The sequence below is a fragment of the Eretmochelys imbricata genome, chromosome 18 (genome assembly GCF_965152235.1).
Source record: "Eretmochelys imbricata isolate rEreImb1 chromosome 18, rEreImb1.hap1, whole genome shotgun sequence".
Classification (NCBI taxonomy): domain Eukaryota; kingdom Metazoa; phylum Chordata; order Testudines; family Cheloniidae; genus Eretmochelys; species Eretmochelys imbricata.
Window position 1 is genome coordinate 17048116 of NC_135589.1, and position 20544 is coordinate 17068659.

Below are 20544 nucleotides of genomic sequence, written 5' to 3' on the forward strand. Positions count from 1 at the left end.
ATAGCACACCTTGGTTATAAGTGACATATCAGGGAAATGAGGCAGAAATAGATTAAGGCCCCGATTCCTGCAATGAGATGTGCATAAGCAAATCCCTGCACATGTATGGAGTCTCACTGACCTCAATGCATTTCACTTCAGGAGCAGGGACTCTGCAGCTTGCCCAAGGTCAGATATGAAATCTTTGGCAGAACCAGGACTAGAAACTGGAACTTCTAAGTCCCAGTTCAGTGCCATACCCTCAAACACACATTCATTTGTTTGACCCCACTTTCTCTAATGCTTTTTTAGAGACCTTTAGTTTCATCACAAGGAACCAACATGCAGGTATCCAGCTTCTGTTCTGAAAACAAAGATAGGGAGGAAATAGAGATTTTCATTTTTATTGGATGCTTCCAATGTCATATCTAATATTATACAGATACTCATTTCCCATTCACATCTTTGCATATTCCAGCCATTCAGTCAATTACATTAAAAGAAGAAAAAAAATGCACAACCGAAATAAAATAAATTGGTAAGCTGGAAAAATACAATATAAACTGTATCATATTCAAGAAACACTCTTTATAATTAAAATCCCACTTGCAACAATTAAAGTAGGATTTTACAAAAATCTTGATTTTTATTTTTAAATAGGTGGCCTTTATGTATATTTTTATTTCTCATTTTCATATGTACAATTCAGCAGGTCTCTCTGCCTGCCTGTGGCAGAACACCTGAAACGTAAAAACAAACACTGAAAAGGAAAATTATTAACAAAAAAAAGTTCGAAGTTCATCTTCCAGGAAAGTACAGTATGGTCAGAACGTTACACACATGCTTCTTTCATCTGCATTAAGGCCTAAGCGACGGATGTGCTTTAATAAAAGCAGACAGTGTGAAGAAAAGTCCTTCCACTTTTCTCTTCAAATTCCTGTAACAGCTCATCTATTTCGTTTTCCATGTCTTCTGTGTGCTGTATCTAAGAAGAGGAAGAACACATCAGTAATTGACATCAGATGATGCTGATCGAGTTTGTAACAAGGCAGCTCTCCTTTGTTTAGGTTTATTTCTAAATCGGACCAAATTATAAAACATTAAGGACTTCATTGGCAATTTGCTAGTAATTCTAAGAATGCACCCAATATGTAGATACACATATGTATTCTTTAACATACAAAATAACATGCAACTATAATATCGACATGTAATTTGTACCACATTTGATTACTAAAGATGCAGCTTGGTTGTTGAGTTCACTACTAGCAACAAAAACAAATCCCCAAAGGAATTCAGGCAGACAGACTGGCACATTGGGCCATATTCACACTGGAATCAGAACCATTTTTCAAACAAACACAGTGGCCCCATATACATTAGAAAGACCACTGTGCGAGGCAGCAGGTTAAATACCGTTGTCCCTGACCTAGTTACAACTTTGTCCCATTTTGCGATGCGGATGGCACCTTAACTCTATTTCAACACACAGCCAAGACTTGAGCCAGATTACAAAACACAGTCAAGGTCCCATCTACATTGTGATCCTCGTCCCCTACTACCTATATTAGCAGTGGAGGCTTCTAACTAGTGTGGCCAGGAATTATGTCTTGTCCTCAGACAAAAGAGAAGACCGAGAGAGACTATATAGGACCTAAGAAAGTTACATCTACAGCCCCTCTAGTTCCCACTCAACATATTGGTGATATTTTTCTTCCGATCAGATTGGGTAACAATAGCATAACAAACAAACCAATTTACTTAGAGCATATTTTTGGCAGCACTACATATGAGCATGTTCCTGGATCATGCGATGCGAGGAGACCTCTCCTCCACCCCACCCAGTATTCCCTGCGAAAGAATCAAAATAGCGGCAAGTTCCACAAGCACACACAGGAGACTTGAGAGCTTTGCCATCTCATCAAGCCTACAGAAGATTCTGGAGACTGAAAGTGTGTGTGTGGCATCAAGAGATTAGACCAGACTCCCTGTGGAATACCAGTCTGCCATAAGAGTGGAATATCAAGGCTTATTAGCTTGTGGAAAAATTTTCCCTTTGCCTTCGTGGACACGATGCTAGATTTCTTTAGAATTTAATGCATCAGCCAGCAAAGATACAAGTGTTGATTAAATAAGGTGGTAGGGCTAAGACTATTGAAGGTGGAAAGTAGAAGGTACCAGCTGCTTAAGCATTTTATGTCTCCCCCACCACACATACAAATGAGGGATTCATTCTGGGCAACCCTCCGAAAAGATGCACTCCTCATTCTTGTAACACCTCAGAACCTAACATCTAAAAATAATCACTGTATAGCAAAAGCTTGGGTCGACATAAGCGCCTGTAAGTATATACGGTTTCCATGCACACAGTGAAGTGTTAGCACATCTGGGGTTCAATGTGTAATAAGTGCTGATGCGTGCAGGCTATGCAATATTGGATTTAAACAATAGTTGCTAAAAGAATTGCGTATTCATTCAAGTACAATGCCCATGGTTAATTATGTATTTGTTTTAAACTTTTTTGCCTAGAAAAACATTCATTCAATGATGATTCATCCATCTAGGCACATCCGTTCTGAAGAGAATCCTAAGGAAGGATTCTAGAAACATCAGTCTGTCAATATGGATTTTGTTTTAAGTAAAGATTCACCTACCACAGGCAGTGCTCCAAGAAGCATCTTTAAAACAAACAAACTAAGTAATTTTTAAAAAAAACCCTTGTAATCAGCTAAGTCCAAGGTGCCCATATGGCATGAGAACTTTATACTTACACACTGACATAGCTCACAAATAAGGAAAGCTCCCAGAGTCGCCTCCTCATGATTATCCTGAATGTCCACGTTAATCACATGTACGGGTTGGCATGTCTCCTGTTCTCTGGAATTCAAATCTAGTTGGGAACACCACACAAAACAGCAACACTTCAGAAAACCATCAGGCTTTAAATGGACATCCAAGAAAATATTTGTAAGGCCTTTATGGGGAGAGAGGGCTATAGTAACGAAACAGGTCTTGTCCTGTCTCAGTCCTCCCTGAATCTTGTTTTAAGAGGTCAGGCTATTTTATGTTTTTCTATTTTGCTGTGCAGCACCCCCAAGTATTCAGTGAAGCAAAAGGAGATTGGCTATAAATAAAATAATTGAACCTTCCAGAAGGATACAAGAGCTCACCTGCCCAAGCACAAAAGTTACTTGCCCAGCCTTTACTTGGATGATCATAAAGACCTAGGCAAAGATTTTCCAAAGCAACTAGTGATTTTGGGTACTCAACTTGAGACACCTTAAAGAGGCCTGTTTCTCAGAGAATGCTCTGCACATATCCTCTGCAAGTAAGGTCCCTTTAAGGTGTCTCAAAAGCCAGGGCTCAAATTCACTAGTCATTTTTGAAATAACTGGCCTTAATGTGTTTCACTCACAGATCAAAAAAGTTAACACTTCCCAGGGAAGCATATTCTGCAAGGCTGTGGAATATCTATTAGTGTGGTTCCTCACTACTCTATAAAGCTTCCAGTCATGTGCTCTGCATTAACAAGAGGCTCTCCTTCCCACCCACCTCCTGCAACCTCAGCTTGGCAAAGTTAGCCAAAGGCTCCGGTTTAACATTTCATCATCCATTCATAGCAGGAGCTATGCAGCAGCACTCAAACCCTCGTTCATTTGCCAATTATGAAGAGTCTCGTCACACTGTGAAAGAGGTGCACAATGTGGAAACTGAATGAGCAGTTGCCTGCCACCACCGACCCTCATATAGAGAAAACGCTCTTCTAAAATACTAGAACAAGAGCTGTTCTCTGCGAGCAGCGCATGCTGAGTTTAGTGGCAATTCATTCAGATCTCAGGGCGCTTACTATTGTAAAAGCCAAACTGGGTCCAAGCCAGCTCCCTTAAAGCCCCCAGAGCTCTGCAATAGTACAACTGACAGAAACCCAAAGGAAATAGACAGTGATTTGGAGAGCTGGCAACATGCTGATACGGGACTAAGCAGGCAGGCAAAACTTTTATTTAAACATATAAGATACTGGATTTTATTGGCTGCTTTATGAATTTAAAGACAACTCCTCACGATTCATGGAATATTGCATGTTGAATGGTTACCGAGGAGGCTGGGTTCTGTTCCTGGTACAGACACTGACTGTATACCCTCAAGCAAATGATTTAGCCTCATAGTGCTCAGTTTCCCCAATTTGTAACATGAGGACAATCCCCCTTGAAAAGCACCATGTATGTGCAAAGCACTGTTACATCTATACTATCGATTAATACTCCCCAGGCTAATTTTACCATTAGTTGGAGCCAAGCACTCTGAATTTTAAGGGACAGCATTTGTAGGGATGTTTAAGACAGGAACTTTGTCTCCAGTGGAGTAGTAAAGAGACTCTTCTGACGAACCAGAGTGCGTCCTTCGTATTTGGTGATGGCAATGCCGGCCAAAGATAAATGCAGGGCAACAGTTCAGCAGAAGCTCCTCTAGTGACTTTGCTACACTGCTCCGTTCCTGCCTCCGCTCTCACTTCTAAGCACCATCACATTTGCATTAGCCTTCAGCGTGTGGCGGCACACGCCCATGAGGCTCCTCAAGATTCTCCAACAGCCCCTCTGGCACACTCAGCTGGGCTCTGTCAACAGTGGCAGCTGTTCTGTGACAGCATTAAGAGAAACAGGTAAAGAGGGCTTCAACTGAGAAAGAACCACCAAGAAAGCTATTGAACCTCCATTTCCTTGGGCATGTCACCTCTTGGCTTGATTTACCCCATTCACAGGATGGGGATAGCACGTCTCTACCTCTCTGGCACATTATAAGGATTGTTTAAAGGCCTTTAGCACAAGAGAGTGCCATGTAAGCATTAAGCATTCGCTATTCGGCAACTGAACGGTTGCTTACTTAGTAAAAAGAAAAGGAGGACTTGTGGCACCTTAGAGACTAACCAATTTATTTGAGCATAAGCTTTGCATCCGACGAAGTGAGCTGTAGCTCACGAAAGCTTATGCTCAAATAAATTGGTTAGTCTCTAAGGTGCCATAAGTCCTCCTTTTCTTTTTGCGAATACAGACTAACACGGCTGTTACTCTGAAACCTGCTTACTTAGTGTAACATGAACCAGTTTCCACTTCTCTCAATAAAAAACAAACTTAACATTTCTTGATACCATTAAGCACTGGAGATAGCTCTCAGACTATGGGATCATCCAAGCTACAGTTTTTAATAAGTTTAGAGTCAGGTTGTAATGGAGCTGACTCTATATATCCACACCAAGGCTGTTAGCCCACGGCTTCTGACTGTTTTGGCATACCTGGCTTCAACCCTGCTTATGGACAGGGTTTTGTCAGGCAGTAACTAGGCTCTAATGCAGGTCTGCTGAAATGCAGATGGGACCCTCTAACCTTGCCTAGCTAGCTAAGAAGATCTGGAGTAATAGCAATGGGACGAAAACTGGAGTAATAGCAATGGGACGAAATTTAATGATGCAAAGAGCCAGTTCATGCACTTAGGGACTAACAAAAAGAATTTTTGCTATAAGCTGGGGATTTATCAGTTGGAAGCAACAAAGGAGGAGAAAGACCTGTTGTATTGGTTGATCACAGGCTGACTATCAGCCATTAACGTGATGCGGCCGTGAAAAAGGCTAATTCAATTTTAGGATGCATCAGGCGAGATATTCCCAATAGAAACTGGGAAGCGTTCGTACCATTATACAAGGCACTGATGAGATCTCATATGGAATACTGTGTGCAATTCTGGCTCTCATATGTTTAAGAAAGATTAATTCAAACTGGAATAGGTGCAGAGAAGGGCTACTAGGGTGATCAGAGAAATGGAAAAATCTACCTTATGATGAGACTCAAACAACCTGGCTTGTTTAGCCTAGCCAAAAGAAGGCTGAGGGGAAATAGGATTGCTCTCTATAAATATATCTGAGGGATAAATACCCGGGAGGGAGATCGGTTATTTAAGTTAAGCGCCAATGCTAACAAGAACAAATGGATATAAATTGGCCATCAACAAGTTAGGTGAAGATTTCTAATAGCCTTGGAATAGCTTTCCAAGGGAAGCAGTGTGGGCAAGAACTTAGCTGGCTTCAAGACTGAGCTCAATAAGTTGATGGAGGGGCGGTATGATGGGACTCCCTACAGTGGCATGTAGCCCACCTGCGACTTCTAGTAGCAAATATCCCCAACAGCCAGTGATCGGGTACTAGATGGGGAGGGCTCTTGAGTTACTACAGAAAATTCTTTTCCAGGTGTTTGGTGCTTTCCAGGGTCTTGCACACATGCTCAGGGTTTAACTGATCACCAGTTAAGGTTGTGAAGGAATTTTCTCCCAGGTCAGACTGGCAGGAACTCTTTGGCGGGGAGAGGGAGAGTGCCTTCTTCTGCACCAGGGGACATGGATCACTTGCAAGTTTAAACTAATGTAAATGGGGCATTCTCTGTAATGTGAAGTCTTCTAATAATGATTTGAGGACTTCAGTAACTCAGCCAGAGGTTAGTAGTCTATTCCAGGAGTGGCTGGGTGGAGTTCTGTGGCCTGCAATGTGCAGGAGGGCAGACGAGATGATCAGCCTTAAAGTCTAGGAGTCTTCCCACTGCCAGGATTTGCATGGGGTGGGGGGGGGGAAGGCAGGGGGGAAAATATCACATGGTGCACGGCTCTGATAGAAGAGCACCCACAACCCTCTGCCCCTGGCAGTCTTCAGCTGAATCAGTAATCTGCGGAAAATCTAGGCAGCTCTCCTAGAACATACAGACCCAGTTATGTATTATGGAGATGTGGACAGGCCAACATAGCTGGTGAGACACTGCTGTGTGGACACACTGAACCAATGTTCGCCATATTTATGCCAGAGCCTGGTTACTGTTAACATGGTCTGAACTGTAGTAAAGACTGGGCAACTGACACACCTAGACTTTTGTATGGACTCATTTCCAAATGGCAACTTCTGCTTTCAGGGAAGTAGGTAGGAGGGTTGTCTTGCATCTCTCTCCTGCAAGGTGACGCCCTCTCCATAAAGACAGGATGCACCATATTCAGCCTGCTGGGATTCCGACCTCAGAAGCTTTTGGAATCTTAGTCTGTAAATGTACTTGACCTTCAGGATAGCTCCTCCAATCCCACCAACCTGCTTTGAAGGCACCTGCACACCCCACTAACATCTTTTACAGATATAGTTGGCATTTTCCCAGCCAGCCATCACCTTTATGACACATCTGACCCCAGATCAGGGACCACTAGTCTTTTCCCAGATGCATCTGCCAGCTGACGCCAGATGGGTTGGATACAGATGTTTCCAATTTGAGAGGGACTAAAAGGGTAATTGAAGTAAACTTAGTTTAACCATCCAAGGTCCTTACCTTCTACTACTTGATCATAGACTCTTTCTTCACAAGTTAGAATCAGATCAAACACATCTTTGCAGTTCTGGAATCTTTCTGGTCGTGGCTTGATTCGCTTATTTCTGTCCAACATGTGTAAAATCCCATTCTGTGTATATCTGAAGTTTCTAGAGTTAAGTAACTTGGAAAGTAAATTTTTGTATTTTCAGTAAAGTAAATGCTTCCATTACTCTTTATTTGCCTTTGTTTGCTTAGAAGCTAATAATTAGGACCAAAACAAAAAACAAAAACCCCATAAACCCACCCAAGGAAGAGATAAAAGTTGTCTCCTATTTGAAAATATAAAGGTCAATGAACTTAACTGAACTCTACAGCAATCTCCTAAAAGCTGGTAAAACAACCCAATCAGGAAAATTCATACAGTCTCTGGAATACACAGCCACCTTCACAGAAATTTACTATTACTGTCAGTACAGAAGCAAAAATCACCCTCGAAGGCTCTGAAAATGAAGAAGCTTTAAGAAACGTCTGTCTTTTATAGAGCGAGTTCCGTAGCCACAATACTTGAACAATTAATGACATGTACCCGTTTTATATACATAAAAATGTATGTCTTCTGTTTGCATACAATATTTCCCACAGTAGGGGCCTGTATGTTACAAGCCAGTCATATTGTGCTCTTAATGCTAGTTGCAAAAATGTGTGGGACCTACTCAGAACTGGGTTTGTATAACTGATCTTCTTAAGGGAATTAAAAAATCCAAAGGAGAAAAGTGCCTTGAAAATATGTCACCAGGCCTGGGTGTGCTGGAGAAAGACATTGATTTATGCTTATTGGAACTTTATACAGTCTCCATATGAAAGGGATGAATTTCATGGGCTGCTTAGTATCTATTACAGTGGTATGACTAATCTCAGGGTCAGGATTCACACACTGCATTCCAGTTCCATACAGGAATGGGACATACTGCTGTCAACACCATCATTATCTTCCCAGGCTTCTGCAACATTCAGTTTCAGTAAAATATGCCAGCATACAGGGCCATTTTAACCTGTGGCTCATTTATGCTTTTTGTCAAACCACTGCAGAATCAGGCCTCTAGGATTTTTTTCAATTGTTTTTTAAACTGTTCAACATACAAAGTCTTGCTATAATTTGAAACCTAGGTGAAAGACCACTTATTTATTTCCAGACACTCCATTTCTAAAAATAGATATTTTCAGAAGGTAATACACCAAACTTAAAGCAAGGTTTCAGAGTAACAGCCATGTTAGTCTGTATTTGCAAAAAGAAAAGGAGTACTTGTGGCACCTTAGAGACTAACCAATTTATTTGAGCATAAGCTTTCGTGAGCTACAGCTCACTTCATCGGATGCATACTGTGGAAAGTGTAGAAGATCTTGCGTGTATAAAAAGATCTTCTACACTTTCCACAGTATGCATCCGATGAAGAGAGCTGTAGCTCACGAAAGCTTATGCTCAAATAAATTGGTTAAACTTAAAGCCCTTAGGCAAAACCCTCTCTGGAAGCAGTTTCAGACGTGGATTAGGAAGGAACACCAAAAATGTGTGGATAGAAGAAAACCTATTAGCCAATGCACATCTTTCCTCTCACCTTAGAAGAAGCAGTGATACTTACAAACAAGTCTTTGGAGAATGCAAGTTTGCACTGGTTATTACCAGTATAAAGATGCACCATTTACAAATGTGTGATTTTTGTGTCAAGAAATTCCCCTCTTTAGTAGCCAGACCCTTTCTGATCTTGAATCTTGCAAACATTGAAGTGAGCTATCCATTTTTACATTCTTTACAGATTCATACTCCTCCCAGATCCCCTCTAACTTCTTTTCTAAAGATCTAGTTTCTAACTCTTTGAAATAATTTAGAACTCAAATCCCTGAATCTTTCATTCTCGTTATCCTGTGAGTTCTAAAATTCCCCTCTGCTGCCTGGGTAACCAGATCTATTCAGACTATCCCAAATCCATTCTCGAGTGGTGTTGAAGGAACTGCGTTAAGTCACTTCCTCTAACCTACAGATGCTCACCTATGCCCTCCTCAACACTGAATTCTGATGTTTAATAAAACAAAAGTTTTGAATTGCATCAAAAATTAACCCCAGCTCCTCTGCCTATTCAGTGTTCTGCTGTAGATAGAGTGGATAGTCTATTTCTATTATTTTGGTCTTTCACTATCAGCCTACATTCTCTGCAGTGAATTGTCCAGACCACTTGCTTAACAGACAACATTCTTCTGAATGTCTTTTGCTCTGCAAAAGAAAGATTGGCACTGCCCTTTTTATATCCTCAGCCAATTGTCATCTCACCGCGATGTTTCCTTCTTCCAGATCACTAATGAAAATCACTCCCCCAAGCCTTGCGCTATCCCTTTCTCCAAAAACGCTTTCACTTGGAATTATGATTGGTCTACAGTGGCCAATTAGATATCCACTCAAATAGTTCTATAGCACTTACTAGGTCCATAGTTTTACCAGGTCACTCTTGGTTACATCCTTGAAAAGCTCCACTGGATTTACTAGCCACGTTCTTCCTTTTGGGAGTCCATGTTGTTCATGCTTCTGTTTTAATGGATGTTAGTTCCCCGGATGTGCCTAAAACATATGCTTTCCTTCTACTCTCCAATCTATCAGGTATGCCCCCAATTTCTGCTTCCTTCAGAATCCTGATTTGGATCCCATCTGGTCCTGGATTTTTCGGTCTACATACTCTCTTAATCACATGCTCTGGCACAATATCGGTTTCTCCCAGGTATGTTTCCTTTCTAAGATAAAATGTCTCTAGCATCTGTCCTTTAGCTTTCTTTGCTGAACACTAAGTCAGGGAATTACATTTACTAAAAAGCCCACAGTCAAGTTTTACCTCTTCTGCCAACTTAGAGCTACTTTCTCCCAGGGGCCATCTGCCTACATACAGAATAAGAGGCCAGAAACAAGTATTTTAAGATTTATGCCATTTTCATATATGCTCTTATTATACACATTGCACCTGAAAAAACCAACATACCACACGTTGAAAAACTGGAGGTGGTAATGGTGAGTGTTTGCATTATGTACTCGTGATTGTTTTCTTTCCCACATCACAAGCTGGGGTGAATTTCAATATGCCTTCATGGTGTGACACTTGTGTCACTGTCTCCACTATGCTTGCCCAGATATCTTGAGAGTCATTTGAGTCAGACCTTCCTCTTCTGCCCACACAGTGTCCCACCCCCACTGTCTCCTCCCCTATGCATTCCAGACACATTTTTTGGCATAGCCACCTCTCCAGATGGTGTACACAAACTTTTCCTTTGACTTTTGAACAGCAATGCTGGCTCTCAGCTCCAGCAGGAACCTCACCACTGTGATGTTCAGCAAGTCAACACTAGCAGCATATGCATTTCTCCAGGATGTTTTCAACCTAGACAAACCACTACTTGTCAATTGTATTATGCCCATTTTACATCCTTGATCCCACCGCCTTTTATAATGGGCCTGATTCTCATCTCATGCCACAGTAACTCCACTGAAGCCAATGGAATCCCACAAGGGTGAAACTGAAAAGCATAATTAGCATTAGGCTCAAATGCGTTTGACTCTAGGCAGAAAATGTTGCCTGCATGCACACCTAATTTCTCCTGTACCCTTAGCACTATGTACTAATTTTTAGTCAATAGGCCACAAGCTATTTACATGAGCAGTCTCTCAATTTTACGAAAGATGTATGGTGTTCATTTCTTGGTATGGAAAAACTCTTTAGGTCTTTGCAAAATTTAAAGAACTCAACTCATCAGCTGTCCACCACTCATTCCACACAAAGCGAAAAAGATCACAATGAACAGTAAAACAAACTCAACTTAGTTTAAAGTTTTGTTTTTCAAGAGATCATCTCATAGAAGATTATACTCTGTCCTCCCACCTTATCCCAAACAAGAATAAGCCCACCCACTGTTTGCCCCTCTAATCAGTTTATTCATAACCTCACAACTCATAGAATTCAAACACACAGAGATACACACTAGCTCTGTGCTATTAGTATATTAGTTGGCAGATACATACAGGCAAGTCCTCAGCGAAGTGAGTGTCTTCCTTCATTCCTTATAGTTAGCAATACGTATCTTAAACCTTCACAAGCAATTCAGCACAGCTGGCCGCGCACGTGCTGAACAGAAGACTCTGAGCTCAGACTATTCCCACCTCAAAGTCTAGCTCAATGCCAAAGCCAGGGGAAGTACCGGCCTGAACGTGTTTAGGTTACATATCACGCTGGCACCTCCTTTTCTTACTCCTCTCAAACACACAGTCATGCTTTCATCCACACTAAAGAAGCTATTCTTATGAGCAGCACAGTAGAAGGCTTAGAGTCTGATGTCACGATGTGGATAGAAAGGTGACTAGATCGCCAGGCTCAATGGGTAGTGATCAATGGCTCCATGTCTAGTTGGCAGCCGGTATCAAGCGGAGTGCCCCAAGGGTCAGTCCTGTGGCCAGTTTTGTTCAATATTCTTAATTAATGATCTGGAGGATGGCGTGGACTGCACCCTCAGCAAGTCTGCAGATGACACTAAACCGGGAGGAGTGGTAGATACACTGGAGGGTAGGGATAGGATACAGAGGGACCGAGACAAATCAGAGGATTGGGCCAAAAGAAATCTGATGAGGTTCAACAAGGACAAGTGCAGACTCCTGCACTTAGGACAGAAGAATCCCATGTACTTCTACAGACTAGGGAGCTAATGGCTAGGCAGCAGTTCTGCAGAAAAGGACCTAGGGGTTACAGTGGACGAGAAGCTGGTTGAGAGTCAATAGTGTGCCCTTGTTGCCAAGAAGGCTAACGGCATTTTGGGATGTATACGTAGAGGCATTGCCAGCAGATCGAGGGACGTGATCGTTCCCCTCTATTCAACATTGGTGAGGCCTCATCTGGAGTACTGTGTCCAGTTTTGGGCCCCACACTACAAGGATGTGGAAAAATTGGAAAGTGTCCAGCGGAGAGCAACAAAAAATGATTAGGGGACTGAAACACATGACTTATGAGGAGAGGCTGAGGGAACTGGGATTGTTTAGTCTGCAGAAGAGAAGAATGAGGGGGGAATTCGATAGCTGCTTTCAACTACCTGAAAGGGGGTTCCAAAGAAGATGGATCTAGACTGTTCTCAGTGGCAGCAGATTACAAAACAAGGAGTAATGGTCTCAAGTTGCAGTGGGGGAGGTTTAGGTTGGATATTAGGAAAAACTTTTTCATTAGGAGGTAGTGAAGCACTGGAATGCGTTACCTAGGGAGGTGGTGGAATCGCCTTCCTTTGAGGTTTTAAAGGTCAGGTTTGACAAAGCCCTGGCTGGGATGATTTAGTTGGGGACTGGTCCTGCTTTGAGCAGGGGGTTGGACTAGATGAGCTCCTGAGGTCCCTTCCAACCCTGATATTCTATGTGTTGTATAGTAAGAGGACACTTTGGTTTATTGCTATATAGTACTGGTACAGGAATTAAAACTTAGTATTTAAGACATCAACAGGGATTCTTTGTCGCCAACTCTGAAGAGTGCAGCAATGTCCTATCATTATAAGGTTTAGTCAGCTACTAAAATATTAAAACAGTCTTAGGCTTCCAAACCATGGTGATTTGGTTAAGAAAACTGGATCAAGCAATCACTTTGTCTAAACACCCACCCAAAATAACTTCTACAGGACTGGATCTATATTGCATTTGTTTAGCATGAAGCACTGCCAATTGCCAACCTGTGCTGCTGGGTTCTTCCATCCTACTGTTGCTACATTGTCTTTCTTCTTACTTAATGAGCCCAGCTCGCCTCCCACTTAAATGAATGTAAATCTGGAGTAACTCCATTGCAGTTAGTGGAATTGTGCCGATCTTAAACCAGTGTAAGGAGAATGAGGCCCATTGAGTAGATACTTAAGACAATGCAGCAGAACCCGAGCTTTTTTACACATTCTCAGTTGGAATTCTCTTCATGCAAACATTTATCTAAAACATTTATCTAAATTCTAAGTTTAATATTTTTGCTTCCTATTTCAATAAATCGTCTAAAAGATGTATTTCTGCTACTTAGCCTGAAATTTTCTAATTAAAAATTTAAAGAAGTTCACTTTATCCAAGTTTCAGTAATCTCTCTTGTACGACTTTGTGCTTCTAACCAGTTAGACGTGTGTCCTTTTTCTTATTCCCAATTCCGCCATTTACAGTTTTCCAGAGGCCTAAAGATTTATAGTTCTATGATTTGCAACTATCTCAAAAGTTGTACTAAACATGCCAAAATGTTTAAACAGAGTGAATCATGTAATAAAATACAGATACAGTGGTTGGGGGATTTGGTTTTTAAAACAAAAACAAAAAACGTATGGCTTGAATGTGTTAGGTCCAGGCTCTCTGTTTATGTTTATACCACAATAAAGTTATTCACCACCTTTAAGTACTGTAGTTATTCTAAATTCTATTTCAGAAGTTAAAATTTAAGAAAAAGTTAGAGCATAGTCGATTGTACTAAAGGCTAGGTTCTCTCCCCAAAGTTTACAAAAGCGTCTAGTAAGAGTAATATTCTGTTCATCGTGTAAACAGCATGATCTGAGATGTAAAATAATGTGTTAGTGCAAACTTCTCTGAGGGTGGGATAACACTCTTCTGTATGATTCACGTATAGTTGACCATTGACAATTCTGGAACAAGGAAATACAGAGATTTTAAGGGAATAAATGTACATTACCATCACAGACGATAGAAGTCACTGTGAGCCTCACACTCAGATCCTTGAAGCGATGCTAAGTCAAGCTGCATTAAATTGAAGAGATCCCTCAGAAGCTGACTTAGTGTCAGCATCCAGATGTTTTCTATCCTCTCCCCCCACATTAAAGATGCATCTTCACAGCTGTAGGCCAGACCTAACCCAACTCTAAACCTGTGGATACCATTTTCAGAGATTAGGATTTTAATTGGCGTACACTTCGTATATGGAACCACAAGGGGACAATAAGAGAAAAAGATAAGGTGGTATTAAAGGGAAACGGCTCATGGGGGCGTGGAAAATTACCACCATACAAGCTCACAATGATGTAAAACTCTAGTTTTACTTTTGTAGCAAGGCGACAGTGAAGCTGTGATCTTGGCCAGGGCACCAGATATTCTAGTGAGATTTGGAGCACAGAAACCAGCTAGCCTGAACAGAGTCCATTCTTTTGGAGTTAGGATTAGGGAAAAGTCTTGCACTTGATGGTGGCAGATTTCTTTTAAGCACTTTAAATGGCAAAAAAAGAGTGCAAAGTTTGCTGAGACAAGAGAATTAGATTGTTAGAGAACTTTCAGATACCACATAACAGATGTGTTCTGGACATCGCAAAGTGAGGCGAGATTCCACACTTCACACCAGGGAGAATCAGAAGTAATTAACACCATTAACTTCAAGGGGAGTTACTCCAAATTTACATCAGGGTAACCGAGATCAAAATCTGCCCCTCTGTTGAAGTGTGAAAGGGTTTGATCACAGAAATCAGAAAAAATGGCTTTTGAAAGATCTAACCCAAAGCTAGTGACCAATGCTATTATATTTCCTCATGCATTAACCTACTACTGCACTGTGAAAGGGCAAGCACCCCAAAAAGGGAGGTTTATTAAAAGAACTCCTGCAATATCACACAAAATTTGCAGCAAGGGTGGTTTAGGTTGGACATTAGGAAAAACTTCCTGTCAGGGTGGTTAAGCACTGGAATAAATTTTCTAGGGAGGTGGTATAATCTCCATCACTGGGGATTTTTAAGAGCAGGTTGGACAAACACCTGTCAGGGATGGTCTAGATAATACTTAGTCCTGCCTTGAGTGCAGGGGACTGGACTAGATGGCCTCTCAAGGTCCCTTCCAGTTCTATGAAAATATACAGACATAATTGTGTATTAAATAGTACAGCCAGCTATTAAACTGCTCTTTAACATTGAAACATTAGTCCAACTCCCAAAATTGTCCTGCAATGTGACATCACGGGGAATCTCTGATCGGGGAAGGCAAGGAAGTAGAAGAACAGGAGTATTGCAAGTCAGGACTTAAATACATTAGCAGATGTGTTCACAAAATGAGCCTAGCACATGCTTTTATCAGTCCTGTCAGTTACATTAATTAATGCTAAACTTTGCTATGCATTTATTAAATCCAGCATGAAGACAATCCTAATTAATTAAACCAACTCTGTATAATCTTACCTTGAAATGAAAAGGGATGAAGTTATTACACTAACATCCTGTCATTTTAAAAAAAGAGAGTTACAGGGGAACTAGATGACTCAGTAATGAGATAGGGAGCTCTACATCATTAGGTTGCCAGAAGTTACCACCCTCTGATGGCCAACAGGGAAAGAATGGGAGCTTCCAGTCAAGTTTCCAACATGTAGGTGGCCACACCGCAAAAAACACACCCACACAAAAACAAAACCACATCTATCAGCGCTCACCATTGTACCCATTGTGAACAGTCTTCAAAAGACCAAGAATGGCAAATGAACTCCTTTTTCACCTATGGATGTGGACCATTCAGAGAAGGACTGAAGCACATTGTTGGGGTGAACCAAGGGGGAGGAAGCTAATGGCCATAATGTACATTTTGTGGATAAAGGCTTCTGTCTCCAGGACTTTCATCCCAGCACCTTTCACAAGCATTAAAATAGGGAAGTTACTATAATAAAAAAAAAAAAAAAAAGAGAGGCAATTCTTGCCAGTATCATAGGATATGGTTTCCGGTGCTACCTCAGCCAGACCATGGCAAGAACTACTTGTACATAAGCAGGCAATTTTTGTAACAATGCTTGTAACAGTAAAGAAAGTCCGTTTCAAACTCAATATAAAATAGGCCAGGAAAAGTTGCCCTAAATCAATTGTTCCATTTTATTTTGGGATTGTTTTCCCCCCCGATTATAAATAAAGTGGGGAGAATGAGTCACCAGTTATATCAAAACACAGAGAGGCTCCTGCATGAAACGTAGCTGGAAGGACACTGTAGTTGTACCACAATTATTGCTGTGTAGGGTGGTCAAATTCCATATTGATGGATGTGGGACAAAAACCTCCTATACAGAGAGGACAGTAAAATACTGGCAGTTTGTATGGTTTAGATGTAAAAACCTTCACAGTTCCCCTTCTTAAAATATGACCATTCCTAAACATAGGACATTCTTCATATCCATTTCCAGATGCAACAGACTTTGCATTTAGACCCCACCCACCTATTTTGTCTGCTCATGGTCTCAGACATTCTATGGTTAACTGAGCATTTTACATACACAATTTAAAGTACAGAACAGATGTAGCAGTAGGATATAGCCAAAAAAAGTTCTTTTCCCTCAAATGCCCTTGGATGTTTACTTTATAATTCTATGTATTCTAGGGCCTACATTTTCAAGTGACTAGTGATTTTGTATGACTAACTTCAGACATCTTAGAGGTCTGATTTTCAGACAGTGCCTAGCATCCACCCTTGGAGTATCAAGTCCCTTTAAGGTGTCAAGTTGGGCACCTAAAATAACTAATAGTTTTTGAAAATTTAGGCCCTTAATGCACAAAGAAAATGGTTTCACCTTCAACAGGAACAGCCCTTGGCCTGAACAATGGCATAGCTCAGACATGGGTAACTTTATTGGGTCACTACTTCGATTGTAAGCTCTTTAGGGGGAGGGACTGTCTTTTTGTGCTCTGTGTTGGTACTCCTCACACGTGGGGTCCTGGTCCATGACTAGAGCTTCAAGGCACTACCAAAATATAAATAAGGGGAAAAAATAATTCAGAGTAAATAACTAAGGAAGCGATGAGGACAATGAAATGGGAGGAACAGGAAATAAAACTGGGCTTGTACAGTCATGCCGGGGGAAGGGAGTTAAGTGAGGGAAGGAAGAATAGATCACTAACTGTGCACCCTGATACCCTGAGTTTTCCATTAATTATGTACTATTCACTCTTTGTCCAACTGGGTTTAGCATAATCTGTTTCTTCATAGAGATTTCAGCAGCATCTGAGCCATAGAGCTCTAATTAATTAGAGTTGGCACACAGACAACAATGCACAGATCATCTTCCTAGGCCAACTATACTTTAAAATAAACAGCAGTAGTATCTGATGCATTTAAATTTCAAACACAGCTAGACAATCATGTGTTTATGGCACACAGCATGAAGAGGCAAGGGCAATACACGCCATGGGTACTTCACTCTGCCAGCCCTTTCCAGCATAGGAAGCCATTGTCATAGTTGGACAGATATTCTATTTTAATTAGGGCTGTTGATTAATTAACTCACAAGATTAACTCAAAAAATTAATCATAATTAAAAAAATTAAATCAGTTTTAATCACACTGTTAAATAGAATACCAATTGAAATATATTACATATTTTTTCTACATTTTCAAAGATATTGAATTACAGACTAAAGTGTACACTGCTCACTTTATATTATTACAAATATTTGCACTGTAAAAATGATATAAAAGAAAATATTTTTCAATTCACCTCATACAAGCGCAATCTCTATCATGAAAGTGCAACTTACAAATGTAGATTTTTTATGACATAACTGCACTCAGAAACAAAAACGCAAAACTTCAGAGCCTACCAGTCCCCTCAGTCCTACTTCTCGTTCAGCCAATCGCTAAGACAAACAAGTTTGTTTACACTTACAGGAGATAATGCTGCCCGCTTCTTATTTACAATGTCACCTGAAAGCGAGAACAGGCATTCGCACGGGACTTTTGTAGCCGGTGTTGCAAGGCATTTATGTGCCAGATATGCTAAACATTTGTATACCCCTTCATGTGTCGACCACCATTCTAGAGGACATGCTTCCATGCTCATTAAAAAAAGAATCCATTAATTACATTTGTGACTGAACTCCTTGGGGGAGAATTGTATGTCTCCAGCTCTATTTTACCCACATTCTGCCATATATTTCATGTTCTAGCAGTCTTGGATGATGACCCAGCACATGTTCATTTTAAGAACACTTTCGCTGCAGATTTGACAAAACTCAAAGAAGGTACCAAATGTGAGATTTCTAAAGATAGCTACAGCACTCCACCCAAGATTTAAGCATCTGAAGTGCCTTCCAAAATCCGAGAGGGACGAAGTGTGGAGCATGCTTTCAGAAGTCTTAAAAGAGCAACACTCTGATGCAGAAACTACAGAACCCAAACCACCAAAAGAGAAAATCAACCTTCTGCTGGTGGCATCTGACTCAGATGATGAACATGAACATGTGCTGATCCACACTGCTTTGAACTGTTATAGAGCAGAACCCATCATCGGCATAGATGCATGTCCTCTGGAATGGTGGTTGAAGCATGAAGAGACATATGAATCTTTAACGCATCTGGCATGTAAATATCTTGCGACGCAGGCTACAACAGTGCCATAAGAACACCTTCTCACTTTCAGGTGACATTGTGAACAAGAAGCAGACAGCATTATCTCCTGCAAATGTAAACAAACTTGTTTGTCTGAGCCATTGGCTGAACAAGAAATAGGACTGAGTAGACTTGTAGGCTCTAAAGTTTTGCATTATTTTTGAATGCAGTTTATTTTTTTTTAACATAATTCTACATTTGTAAGTTCAACTTTCATGATAAAGAGATTGCACTACAGTACTTGTATTAGGTGAATTGAAAAATACAATTTGTTTTTTACAGTGCAAATATCTGTAATAAAAAATAAAGTGAGCGCTGTACACTTTGTATTGTGTTATAATTGAAATCAATATATTTGAAAATGTAGAAAACATCCAAAATATTTAAGTAAATGGTATTCTATTATTGTTTAATCACCCGATGAATTTTTTTAATCACTTGACAGCCCTAATTTTAATTTCTTGCCCCTACTGTGTAGCACTGCTGGTACCATGATAATGCACAAAAGGGGCTGCATTTAAGCAGAGTCTGAATATATGGTTTAATATGGTGCACGGTTTAATACCGGAAAGCCTTCTCAGGCCCACAAAAGGCACTATGCAAATAGTGCATGAGTACAGCTACTGGCATATATTAGGTAACATTCTGTACATATTATCAAGTTAAGCTTCAATCCACCCAAGTATTTCAAATGTTCCATTTTATACACCTACCAAATGAGCCTTTTAAACATGAAATTCACAACGGATTTAAGATGAAAGTTTGTCACTATCTAAAACACAGTGGGGATTATATTAAAAACCATTTGGTAAATTGTATCCAGCTTTTAACTTTGCGTTTACCAAAGAAGTGGACACACTTTTGGTGAAAACATTTTTATAGCTATCCCCGGCACCTAGGGATTTTAAATCTTCAAATAAAAATCTGACATGCGAATGACTCATGCGCTGGGTACAGTAGTCAACATACCGGTACAGATACCATAATTTTTCTTTGTAGAAACCAAATGTTCTGTTTTGCTATGCAGACAAGCCAATTATAGCTGTTTGGACTGGCATTTACAGGTCTCATTTTTCCATGGTATCATCTTAGCTTTCTAACTGGCTACTATTTACAACGTCAATTCTGTATTGTGTATGTGTCGTATTAGCAGAAATGAAAACCAAACATTTCCTCCAGGTGGCCTAGAAAAAAAAACACTGATCTAGCTTTCCAGTAGTTTAAGAGCCTTCCTTATTTCTCCAGGGAATAAGACTGAAAAAGATTCAGGATTAAAAGTCCCACACTGCAGCCTGTTGCAATTTACTATTGCAAGAATATGGCTAGATCCATTTCAGTTTGCATGGAAACTGCATGTTTTTAAACATAAAATTTATGTAGTTCAGACTGTGTCTATATAGCTCATTGTATTGTGTAACGTAACTCAGGTTCCGAGTATTAGATCAAGTGTCTTAAAACACAAAAAGGGGATACTTTGGGGTTAAACACATTTTAAAAGTTTTTTGGTGTCAATGCCTTACACAACACTGGAAATAAAGTTAAAATATCAAGGTTACTTATTAATACCAGTTCTTGATTTTTATATTCCTCTCCACTTGGACAATGAAAATCAGATTAGTCACTTTACTTTTGTGGATCATGTGCTAGTAATGCTATGAAGTTTGGATTGCAATCAATGCAGGGGAATGTTTACAACTAAACAAAATATAGTTGTATCACAAAGTGGGGGAATCCTTTAACTGATCTTAGTTTTCGTAGTATTTTTAAAATAAAAATCTAAATTTTAGGCCCAAACTAACTTGTGACCCTTGAAGTATGTTTAATTGTTCATAACCTTGAAATGATTTAAGT

The 20544-nt window shown here is 40.3% G+C and overlaps 1 protein-coding gene across 1 annotated transcript in view; it reads right to left on the minus strand.

The window, feature by feature from the left end:
• Positions 1-375: 375 nt before the first annotated feature.
• The window catches only part of SSU72 (SSU72 homolog, RNA polymerase II CTD phosphatase), a 61882-nt gene continuing 41713 nt past the window's right edge, over positions 376-20544 (minus strand). Inside the window, exons 3-5 of the mRNA XM_077837146.1 lie at positions 7329-7468; positions 2751-2869; positions 376-964 (exon numbers count right to left, since the gene is read on the minus strand). Coding sequence (XP_077693272.1) covers positions 863-964; positions 2751-2869; positions 7329-7468 — 361 coding nt within the window. The 3' untranslated portion in view covers positions 376-862. The remainder of the gene's footprint in view (positions 965-2750; positions 2870-7328; positions 7469-20544) is intronic.